The 12,471-nt window shown below is 40.1% G+C and overlaps 1 protein-coding gene across 4 annotated transcripts in view; it reads left to right on the top strand.

Moving 5' to 3' along the window:
* ARMC10 (armadillo repeat containing 10) overlaps positions 1–12,471 on the top strand; it is a 123,647-nt gene that overhangs the window by 29,711 nt on the left and 81,465 nt on the right. For all 4 annotated transcript variants that reach the window (XM_027539744.1, XM_027539745.1, XM_027539747.1 and 1 more), the window contains exons 2-4: positions 1,006–1,154; positions 3,682–3,816; positions 6,791–6,967. In XM_027539744.1, the coding sequence (XP_027395545.1) occupies positions 1,006–1,154; positions 3,682–3,816; positions 6,791–6,967 (461 nt within the window). The remainder of the gene's footprint in view (positions 1–1,005; positions 1,155–3,681; positions 3,817–6,790; positions 6,968–12,471) is intronic.

Here is a 12,471-nt window from a genome sequence, read left to right as displayed (position 1 = left end):
GTCTCATTCAGTGAGGTAGAGATTTTGAAGCCTAGTAGATTTGTGTGGGAGGGCAATGTATTCAGGATAGAGTACAGTTAGTTTGAGGTGTCTTTAAGGTACCTAAATTGAAGTGCCAGTTAGTAAGTTGATTTATATAATTTAAGCTCTGGAAATAGAGTTCTAACTTGGGGGTTAGGATTGAGGAGTCATCAGCATATAGATGAGCACAGCTATGGTATCATACAGCAGCACCTATTGTAAATTGCTACACCCCGCCCCAACTCCACGGAGGGCAGTATATTGTGGACACTTGTGCTGTCTGGCCTGTATTCGTAGCTTGATTTGGAAAGAATCATGTTCTATGTTTATAACACAGTGACTGCATTATACAAATGGTTTCTGTTTTCCTGTGGAGATTTCTGTAAAGAGAATTTTTTAAAAGGTCCAAGCTTTAAACTTCAAAACTTCCTGAGCAGATCCAGCATTTAACTGCCCGCCCTTTTCCTTAGAACAACAGCTTCTGTCATCACCCCCAGTTGGACTGTTCTTCTAGCATCACAGTCGTCACCCTTGCTCACAGAAACTGAACAAAATCACCTCACGGGCAGCATGATCGGGTCCCTCGCATAGCTTTTCCTCTGGCCTCTGATCGGAGCAGGTCTCCCAAATGCAAATTCTGTTTCTTAATGAAGCTATGCCTGTGGAAAGTGCTCCACTGGATGGGTGTACCTGATTTTTAGAAAGAAGAAACAGAAAATGCTATTGGCATGCAGTGCCTTACTAAAAGAAAAGAGAAGTACCAAGACCATGGGCTAATTTCTTAATACCTATAAGGCTTAGTATTCCATCTGTAAATTGAGAATCATAATAGTATCTTCTTCTGAGAGATCACTTGACGATTAAATGAGTTAAGGTATATAAAGTGCTCAAAACGGTGCTTGGCATCAGAATATGATTCAGGATTTGTCTTTTAAGTCTTATATTGATTTTAAATGAACTTTAAATAACTTTATTCTTATGTAGAAGACTTAACCAGTGGATCATATGATGACACCCTAAATGCTGAACAAGTTCAGAAACTCCTTTACCTGCTTGAATCGACTGAGGATCCTGTCATTATCGAACGAGCTTTGGTCACTCTGGGTAACAATGCAGCCTTTTCGGCCAACCAAGTGAGTACCCTAGTCTCTAAACACGCTCCTCCCATTCTCACACACCGGCAGTAATTGTGACTCTCATAAGTTACGTAACCTCCCAGAGCCTCAAGTTTTTCATCTATAAATAGTGTGGTTATGGATATCTACAGAATAATGTTTGTTTACTTCTGAAAAGCATAGCCTAGTATATCTGTGAGGTTGGTCACCAGCATCATGTTTGTAATAAGTGTATCTAATCAGCACTTAGTAGTATTGCATGGCCTTTTTAATTATTCACAACTCAGCAGGGTTGCAGTAGAGCAACAGAAGCATCTGGCATTTAAGTACGTGCTTTACATTGTACAAGGGCTGACAAGGATGGTTCTGAAGCAGGTGCTCCCTGGACCACACTCTGACAGCCACGGACCAGTGTAAATGTAAATGGCTTCTACTTCCCCCCAACCTCCCGTGGAGAAAGAGTAAAACAGTTTTTGTCATTATTTTCAGCTAATGCCCTGTGTTAACCTTGGCATGAATGCAAAATTTTGAATTTATACTTCATTTCAGTCCATCTTTATCCATCATGTCAAGGTTAGCTCTAGAGATTTATAGGGAGATATAAGGAATATGTGTGTATTATGTACATCTCTGTTATAAGTGACAGACCTCAACTTAGGTTATTTTAAAATGAAAAGGGAAAATACTGAGCTCGGTTAACTTGGATGTCCAAGGATAGCTTTGGTTTGAGATACAAGTGTGACTAGAGATCAAGGTTACAGAAAGCATTATCAGACCTCTCTCTCTCTCTCACTGTCTTTTGACTGCTTGCCCCGACTTCTTTTTGTGTAATGATTTTTGTCTCTCTGGCCACAAAGAGGTTTTCTTCACAGGGATGGAATGAAAGCCACTGGCCTCTCAAGCTTTCTTGTTTGAGCCTCATGATCTAAAAGGTGGAGTTACTCTGCCAGTATCAAGTACCAACCCTTTGGCTCGATTGTTGGGCTGGCCTGGGCCATGATTAGCGGGTCCTGGCTCACATGCAGGCAGAAACAGCAGGGAGGGTGTGAACACAGGTGACCAGCAGTCCCGCAGGAACTGTATGGGACAGAGGAGGTGCTGTGTCTCTCCCTGTAGAAAGAGGGCTGCCAGGCAGACAAAAATAACAGACGGTGACTAGCTTATTAGCATGCCTATATCGAGGGTATTTCTGATGCCATAGTTTTATATTCCTTTGAAACAAACTGTAGTCAGAGTGGGTGAGAAGCCACTGGTGAACACGTACTTTGTTGGGTAATAGGAGTTGCTGTCCCTTGTCATCAGATACGGTGCTTTCATCTGCTTTTATGGTACAGTTTTGTGTTTTTTTTTAAGACTGTCTCCTAGTAACCACAGGTCCTTAGGAAGAACCTGAAATTGCAGAGGGAAAGCTTCTTTATCTCTTTTCTTGATAGAACAGCATGTTTTGACCTGACAGGAGTCATTTTCAGCTTATTTTTCTTGTAGGAAATGAAGCATTATGCCTCTTTCAATGTTGAGATGAAGGCACATAATATTTAGTGTTGCAGTTGGCTGTGAGAAATCCCCAGCTTATTTTTCCTTTGAAAATTTGGGCATCGTTTCCAAACTTTGTGGAACTTCAGTTCTTCAGGATGTTAATAAGTTCCTCAACTCCCACAATTGAAAAACGATCTTCTTTTTGGATAAACTTTATAGAAGTACAACATACAATACTCCGCTCTTGGAGATTCCAGTCACATGACCATAGGATTGCATCACAGTGAAGAGACATGTTTACTCTTGTTATAACCAGAGTTTCTCAAACTTACTTATCTATGAAACCTACTTTTTTAAATGAGACTTTTGGTTGCACTTGGTCTTCGTTGCTGCACGCGGGTTTTCTCTATTTGCTGTGAACACGGGCTTTTCATTGCAGTGGCCCCTCTTGTTGAGGAGCACAGGCTCTAGGCGCGCGGACGTCAGGAGTTGCAGCATGTGGGCCCAGGAGTTGTGGCATGCGGCTGTAGTTGCTCCATGGCATGTGAATCTTCCCGACCAGGGACTGAGCCTGTGTCCCCCGCATTGGCAGGTGGTCTCTTAACCACTGTACCACCAGCGAAGTCCCAAATCTCCTTTGTAAAAACGGAACATCTGTTTACATCTTGAGGGATTAGTATTCCAAAGTATTCATTTCAGCAAAACACTGGTTTTGTTCTAAATCTTAATGCATTTCCAAACTGCTCTGTAAGAGAGAGATAACTTATTTCAAAGTAAAATTATTTTGTTTGTAAATTACTTTGAGATCACTGTAGTAGCTCTACAAATCTTCATTGTATATCTCCATGCTATAGTTTAAATATTACATATATTAATAATTTATTTTCAGTTACTTTCTTAAGCTGTAGAGTTATGGGTAGTAAACTTTTTAAAAAAATAGGAATTAGAGGTTGTATATGGGAACATTATTTCTAAAGAGTCATTAATTTTTATTTGTATTTGTAGATGCAAAGAATGTAATAAAGGGGAGGTTGCATATTGAAGTCATGGTTCTGTTTTTTCCTCCTAGATCGTTATTCGTGAATTGGGTGGTATTCCAATCGTTGGAAGCAAAATTAACAATCCCAATCAGAGTATTAAAGAAAAAGCTTTAAATGCACTGAATAACCTGAGTGTGAATGTTGAAAATCAAATCAAGATAAAGGTAAGTTACCTTAAACTACAAAAGGTAAGGTTTTCTAATAAATGAGAGAGGACAAAAAGGTAAGTAATGAAATTTTAGTAGACCATACTTTATAGCTTTTAGCCAAGAATTTATTATTGTATTTATTATTATAAAGCCAGATTTATTATTTCTGGCTTTATTGAGATATAATCAACATAAATATTGTATAAGTTTAAGGTATAAAACATGATTTGATACATGTATATATTGCAAAATGATTACCACTACTGCATAGCGTTGGGCTTGCAGGTCGTGCTGGCGGTGAACAGCCTGCCTGCCAGTGCAGCTAGACATAACAAATGCGGGTTCAGTCCCTAGGTTGGAAAGATTCCCTGGAGGATGGCACGGCAACCCGCTTCAGTATTCTTTCCTGGAGAAGCCCATTGACAGAGGAACCTGGTGGTCTGTGGTCCATAGAGTCACAAGAGCTGGACATGACCGAAGCAACTTAGCATGCATGCACTATAGCAGTAGCTCATAATTACCTGTGTGTGCGCGTGTGGTGAGAACATTGGAGATCTACTCTTAGCATGCAAGTATCCAATATAGTATTGTGAAGTATAGTTATCTTGCTATACGTTGGACCCCAGAACCTATTCATTTTATAACTTTTAAGTTTATATACTTAGATCAGAATCTCCCCATTTCCTTCACCTGAACATGCTACTCTCTGTTTCTAGGAGTTTGACTTTTTCATATTCCACATATAAGATTTTTGTCTTTTCTGACTTATTTCACTTAGCATAATGCCCTCAGTCCATCCGTTTTTCACAAATAGCAGAATTTCCTTCTTTTTTTTATAGTGAACAGTATTCCATTGTATATATAGATTACATTTCCTTATCCATTTGTCCGTAAGTTGACATTTAGGTTATTTCTGTGTCTTGGCTATTGTGACTCGTGCTGCAGTGAACATGGTGGCACAGATACTGCTTTGAGAGAGTGATTTTGTTTCCTCTGGATCCATGCCCAAAAGTGGGATGCTGGACCATATGACAGTTCTATTCTTAATTTTTTGAAGATTATCCATACTGGTTTCCATAGTGGCCGCACTAACCACCAGCAGTACGCAAGGATTCCTTTTTCTCTTCTTGCCAATACTTGTTACTTCTTGACTTTTTGATAATAACCATTCTAATAAGTGTGAGGTGGTATTTCACTGTGGTTTTGATTTGCATTTCCCTAATGATTAATGATGTTGACCATCTTTTCGTAAACCTATGACCATTTGTATGTCTTTGGGAAAATGTCTCTTCAGGTCTTCTGCTCATTTTTTATGCAGAATAAGAGGAGGAAGGCACCGGAACCAGCCAGTAAGAAGTGCAGTGGACTTTTGAATTTGACGTTCAGTTTAATCCAAGTGTGAAAAAGGAACCGGGCCAAAGTCAGATAATATCAGCAGAAAGACACAATAAGTTAGGAAATAACGTTAATTCAACTTTTATTGAGCTCGTGCTCTGTGTTGCAGAGTTTAGAAATGAACATGATTAACTCTTGTAAGAAAGCTAGAAAGAGAGATAGAGCATGTCCAAAAAGATTTGTAATTCAAGGCAGAACATGATGAAATACTTTAAGGAAAAATACAAGTAAAATATTGTTGAATACACAGAAAGGAGAGTTTTCATTCAGAAGTTTCTGTAAAAGGTAGGGCCCGAGCTGGCTCATAAAACCGTCCAAGATTTCTACAGCCAGAGTTGAGGAAGAGAAAGGAGCAAGGTGAGGTAAGCAAACTCCAGGAATAACTGAGGTGGCCTGTTTGGTAATCTTGTTGCCAGAACTGAAGTGAAGAAAAGATTCAGAGCCAATAAGGATGTAAACCCTCAGCACATTTTAGGAATTGCTTGGAAAGACAGGAGCATCCTATGAAAATATATGATTTATAATAAGCTAAGGAAGTGCCATATTTTTAAAAGGATGGATGCATAATGAAATTGTAACCCAGGACAGATTGATTTGTAAATATCATTTGGATTTTGAAACCAGATTAAAAATCTAATCTGTTTTACTTACGCAATTTGCTTCACTGCCATCATTTTCGTTTCTGTGGTAACATGAATACATTTGGAAATTTTTAAAGTTAGTACTGGACAGTTGGTAATTCCTTACCATTTTATATTAGGGAATTTTTCTTACCAATTAGAACTTTGATGAAGTTCAGACTTAGGTGTTTACCTATTACTTGTGAGACATAATTTTTTCAAGCTGGAAGGCTCATGGCCAGACATAGAAAATAGAGTTTCAGGAAATTCTCTGTCCCCCTAGGTTTAGCCTAGATCTATCATGTGTGACATGGGCATACGACCGGCATTGCATTACTTTCAGCCAGTGGTGGTTTACAATATTATAAAGGAGTAATTCATCTACATATACATCATAAACAACAACCTTGGACCAAATAGAGTTTGCCTCTGCTTACTCATAAAAGAAAGAGCTCTGAAGGAAAGCTCTATTTAGTGTCCCTCTCTAGTTCTTTACTTCTAACATGATGTGCCCCTAGATCCTACAGTTCAGATACGGACTGTGGTACAAAATGTCCCCACAGATCTTCCCCCTTATCCTGCCATGCCCAGACACAGAAAGGTAGACAGAATTGGGAGGCCCCCCACTGGTGTTGAGAGCGTGGTCTCTGCATCTGGACATTGCTCCACCATCTGGGCAGAGAATCCAAGCTACTTCAAGGGTTTACAGTCCCCATCTATAAAATGACCATAATACCACTGTCTCATTAGTTGTCTTAGGGCTGAAGTGAGTATATCTGTAAAATGCTCAGTGCCTGCTATTAATTAAGGAACTTAAAAAAAAGTTACCCAAGTTTGAGATCTTGATAGAAATGCCATCTTTCTTAAAGAGTCATTCTCATCCTAAACAATCACCTGATTCCACTGTGCAAGAGTTACGGTTTAATAGGAAAGTTTTGGAGATTCTAAGAAGACCCCCTTTTTCCCACCGCCAGGTATACGTCAGTCAAGTCTGTGAGGATGTCATCGCTGGCCCCCTGAACTCCGCTGTGCAACTGGCTGGACTGAGGTTGTTAACAAACATGACAGTGACCAATGACCACCAGGACATGCTTAGCAGTTATATTACAGACCTGTTCCATGTGTTGGTCACAGGAAACGGAAGCACCAAGGTATGAAGGAAATGGTGATTGTTTGCAGTTCAAACAGCTATTGCATCCATGTTATTAAGATCAAAATTCATTTTACAAGTCACATTTTTGATGTTCCTTAAAAAAAGAGAAAATTTAAAATTTATTATTCAAAACCTTTCATGGGCCCAAGAAAGTATATTATTTTTATATCCTAACACTGAATTTCAAAATTAACTTATGAAAATGGTCTATTTTTTCTCTTATCAAAAGAATGATATTCATTTGGTTTTATGAAAATCAGTTTCCTCTTTACAGAAGGAGCTAGTGTTGACTGCACCAGATTCAAGACTGTTGTGATCAAAGGAGACTTTGAGCGACAGTGCTGGCAATCCCAACCTCCTGATTATCCCTCCCACTTACCATTCCCCTTTGGGCACCAGAAGTTTGTTTTCTAAGTCTGTGGGTCTGTTTCTATTTGGAACATGTAGTGTATTTGTATAAATGCTAGTTGCCATCTCTCAGTGATGGACACTGTGTTTCTCTATCTGATGTACTTCTCTTAGTATGATCATCTCCAGGTCCGTCCCTGTTGCTGCAATTGACATTCATTCTTTTTTTATGGCTGAGTAATAGTTCATTGTGTATATTTACCACATCTTTTTTATCCACCCGTCAGTGGACATTTTGGTTGCTTGCACATCCTGACTATTGTAAATACAGCTGCAGCGAAGGTTAGGGTACATGTCTGTCTTCAAGTTATGGTTTTCTCTGGATATATGCCCATGAGTGGGGTTGTGTGATCATTTGGTAGCTTTTTTTTTAGTTAGTTAAGGAACCTGCATACTGTTCTCCATAGTGGCTGTTACCAATTTAAATTCCAGTAACAGCCTGAGAGGGTTCCCTTTGCTTAATGTGCTACCCAGCATGTATTCACTGTAGACTTGTTGATAATGGTCATTCTGGCTGGTGCAAGGTAATACCTAGTAGTTTAGATTTGCATTTCAATACTAATAAGTGATGTTGAGCATCTTTTCATGTGCTTTTCTCTTTAAAACAGTGTGTAAAATTTACCTCTTTGCATTGGCTTCTTGAAAGTCTGCTCTTTTATGATTTCTCCTTCAATTACCACACCAACATTTGTTCAGGGCAGATATCATTTATAGCCCTAAAGGCCTTGGGAATATAATGTGCCTGTAAGCATCAGTTTTCAAGCTATAGGTATGGGAAATGACCACAACATGTCAGAAATTCTTCATGCTCAACTCCATATACTGGGGCAGCAAAGCTTTCCTGAAAAACATCTTCCACAGTTATAAACAAGAGAGGCATGTGCCAGGAAAACGACCAAGCCCTTGTGTCTCTTTAATTTTCTCTGTTACCCTTCATCACCCAGATAAAGCCCAGCCTCCACAAGAGCTCTGTGGAGGGCACTGTCTTCCGCTAAATGGGCGGATCCTAAGGAGGAATGCTGGAGGTGGAAACCCGACCACCAGGAGTCTCAGAGAACAGATCATCAAAAGCCCTACCAGCCCAGAGGGTTCACCGTGCTTTGGGTGCAGTATGTTTGGTTTAGCTGTGGGAGGTCTGACCCAGCTCTGGACACTGTGGTTCCACCCAGAGGGGACCAGGCACTACAGGTCCAAGGGGAGCTCATTTGCTGGCACCTCGTTTCCAGCTCCATCAGTCCCTTAACAGTCCACATTTGGGGACCAAGGCTGCTGAGGCTTCAGGAATGTCAGCCAGCCTAGGAACCTGAAGCCAGAGAGGAATGTAGTAGGCATTCTTTTTTTTTCCTTTAATTTTTAGATTCTGTTGGATTGTCGTTGATCGGCACTGCTGTGTCTAAGTGTTCAGTAGCTTGACCCAGTTATGTGTAGACATACCTGTGCGTTTTGGGGTTACTTTCCCACGTAGGCTATTAGTGTGTCAAGTCGAAGTGCCTGTGCTATCGGGTAGGTCCTTGTTGATTGCCTGTTTCACTTCTGCTAGTGGGTATGTGTTAATTCTAGCGTCATAATGGATCCCTGCCTTCTGCCTTTCTCCTTTGGTTAGAATAAGTTTGTTTTCTAAATCTGTAATTGTGTTTCTGTTTGGAAAATGTACTTCATTGCTTTCAGTTTTTAGATTCCACCAATTAGTCACATCATAGTCTATTTGTCTTTCTGTCTATGACTTACTTCATATGATCATTTCCAAGTCCATTTACGTTCCTCCAGATGCCGTTTCTTCCTTCTGTTTTCTGGCTGAGTAATATTCCCTTCCATAAAATATACCACATCTTCTTGATCCATCTGTCTATGGATATTTTAATTACTTACATATCCAAGCTACTGGTCAGAGTGTGTGTTTCTATTCCAAGTATGGATTTCTCTGGATGTAGGGGAAGGAGTGGGATTTCTAGTTGATATAATAGCTTTATTTGACTTTCTGAAGGAACCGCCATCATCTCCATAGTGGCGGTTACCACTTTAAAGTCCAGGCAACAGCTTAGCAGGATTCCATTTTCTCTAATTTTTTTCCACTAGTTTATGTTTTTAGATTTTTAATGATGGCCATTCTTTGTGCAGCCAAGTGAAACCTCATTGTGCTGTGATAAATTTCACTACTTTAACCAACATTTAGCATCTTTCCTTGTGCTGCTTTTCTTAAATCACTGTGAATGAAGTTTACTTCTACAAGGTGGCTTTCTGAAATGCTGACTTTTAGTGAATTCTCTTTCAGTTACATACCCTAGGACGTTTGTCCAGGGCAAGTGTCTTTCAAAATGTGAGAGGCATTTTGAAAGTGAAGTGCCCTTAGGCAGTGGTTTTCCCATTGTAGTTTCAATAAGCAACCACAAGGAGGCAGGATTTCCTGAGGCTCCACAGGGCTTGCTAGGATAAACAGAGCCTTGATGAAAGTGCTGCTTCTGACTTATAAATGAGAGCCCCATGTGCCAGAACAGCCAAGGCCTGGTGCCCCATTACATCCTCCACCTCCATCCTCACCCCATTGGAGACATCCCAAGCATGCAAAAGCTTGCTGGTATGCTGTGGTCCAAAGTTGGGGTAACCCTAAGGAAGGAGGGTGGAGGTGGGAACCCCAGCAGCAGGAGACCTGCAGACCAGGTGCCTCCTTCACAGGTTTGTGTCTCGAGGGTCCACCATCCCACCATCCTTGAGTGCACTTGCCTAGGTTTAGCTGTGAGTGGTCCTGCCTTGCTCCTGACCTTGTCATCCTGTTCACCGGGGACTGGGCACTACAAGCCTAAGGGTCCTGTAAATGTCATTTGCTGGCACATGCTTCAGCAGCTCCCTCAGCCCTGTGATAGTCCAAACTTGGGAACCAAGGCAGCTCAGGCTCCAGAAATGTGAAACAGCCTGGGCTCTTGAAGCTTGAGGGGAATGGAGTAGGCATTTCATTTTCTTTTTAAATTACTTTTTAGGTCATATTGGAGTATAGTTGATATACATGTGGTGTTTGTGCGAAGTGTAGAACTGGATGATTGAGTTTAATGTAGATAGGCATGTACTCATTTTCAGATACTTTTTTCATGTAAGTTATTACTGTGTTGACTCTAGCTCCCTGTGCTTTACAGTAGGTCCTTGTTGATTATCTGTTTTATTTGTATGAGTGGGTATGTGTTTATTTGAGACTCCAATACATCCTTGCTTCAGTCTGTCTTTTTCATTTAGGATTAGTTTGTTTTCTAAATCTGTGTGTTTCTGTTTATACTGGAATGTAGTTGATTTCGGAGAAGGCAATGGCACCCCACTCCAGTACTTTTGCCTGGAGAATCCCATGGATAGAGGAACCTGGTAGGCTGCAGTCCATGGGGTCGCTAAGAGTCAGACACGACTGAGCGACTTCACTCTCACTTTTCACTTTCATGCATTGGAGAAGGAAATGGCACCCCACTCCAGTGTAGTTGATTTACGTTGTGATGTTTGTTTGAAGTGTACAGCTGGATGGTTGAAGTTATTCTTTTAACATATATATTTTATTGAAGTGTAGTTGACTTACAGCTATATAGTTTCAGGGGTACCACAAGGTGATTCAGTTATACATGTGCATATATTATTTTTCAGATTATTTTCCAATCTAGTTTATTATAAGATACTGACTATAGTTCTAAGTGTTATATCTTTGTAAACCTTTGTTGCGTATCTTTTTAACTAGAAATCTAGCATTTTATTCTTCCTAAATGAAATAAATGGAATCAAAATGTCATACATTTTTTAGTTTGGCAAAATTCCACAAGTTTTCTAAAATATATATGTTATACATACTATTTATATATATATAAAATACAAAAGCTTTTCTGCCACACTTGATAAAGGCTTGAGAAAGAACATCCCAAAAAAAGGGATGGAAAAATTGGAAAATATAGACTAAATGAAATAGCACTGAATATGAAATAGTAAAAGTAAGATAAACTAGATAAAAGTAAAAGATCATCATATAGTCGAGTTGATTTTAGGCGTGGCTGCTCATTAGAAACATATTTGGAGCTTTGGAGGAAAAAAACAATACCTGGACGTTTATATTTTTCAAAAAATTTCAAGGTAATTCTGATACACATCTCGATTTAAAAAGTGATGAGAGGTTTTTCATTAATTGGCAATTTTGATGATACAGGGATGGGGGCACTGGCAGCAGCAGTCCTGCAAGGTCTCCCTTGGTGTAAGCCTTCTCGGATGTCATCATTAACCCTACCATAGACCTGTAGACCCAGGGCTGGGTCATTTCAGGCTAAACAACCCCACCTATCATCAGATAACTGGATTAAAGCTTTAATGAGCAAGGCCCTGCCCACCAGACCAAGACCTATTTTTTTCCAACCATCAGTGCCTCCCCATTTGATGCAAGGAGATCAAATCAGTCAATCCTAAAGGGAATCAGTCCTGAATATTCAGTGGAGGGACTGACGCTGAAGCGCCAATCCTGTGGCCACCTAATGCGAAGAACTGACTCATTAGAAAAGACCCTGTTGCTGGGGAAGAGTGAAGGCAGGAGGACAAGGGAATGACAGAGGATGAGATGGTTGGATGGCAGCACTGACTCAATGAACATGAGTTTGAGCAAATTCCAGGAGTTGGTGATGCGCAGGGAAGCCTGGCGTGCTGCAGTCCATGAGGTCACAAAGAGTTAGACATGACTGAGTGACTTAACTGAACTGTCCCTCCCATCGAGAAGCTTACATAAACCTCTTAGCCTCCTCCTTAGAGGGCAGAAGAAAGAAGAACCATAATCCCATAGCTAGAACTAAAGCCACATTATAGAAAGCTAATCAGGATGAAAAACCAGAGTTATGTCCCAGATGAAGGGACAAGGTAAAACCCCAGAAAAACAAGTAAATTAAGTGGAGATAGGCAACCTTCCAGCAAAATAATTCAGAATAATGATACTGATGGTGATCCAGGATCTCAGGAAAACTGGAGAATTTACAAGAAATATTTATCAACGACCCAGAAGAACTAAAGTACAAGCAAAAAGAGATGGATATAAACTAGAAGGCATCAACAGCAGAATAACTAAGGTAGACGAACAGATCAATGACCTGA

The sequence above is a fragment of the Bos indicus x Bos taurus genome, chromosome 4 (assembly GCF_003369695.1).
Source record: "Bos indicus x Bos taurus breed Angus x Brahman F1 hybrid chromosome 4, Bos_hybrid_MaternalHap_v2.0, whole genome shotgun sequence".
Taxonomy (NCBI): domain Eukaryota; kingdom Metazoa; phylum Chordata; class Mammalia; order Artiodactyla; family Bovidae; genus Bos; species Bos indicus x Bos taurus.
The sequence above is the reverse complement of the archived record's forward strand: the minus strand, read 5'-3'. Positions and strand labels throughout refer to the sequence as shown.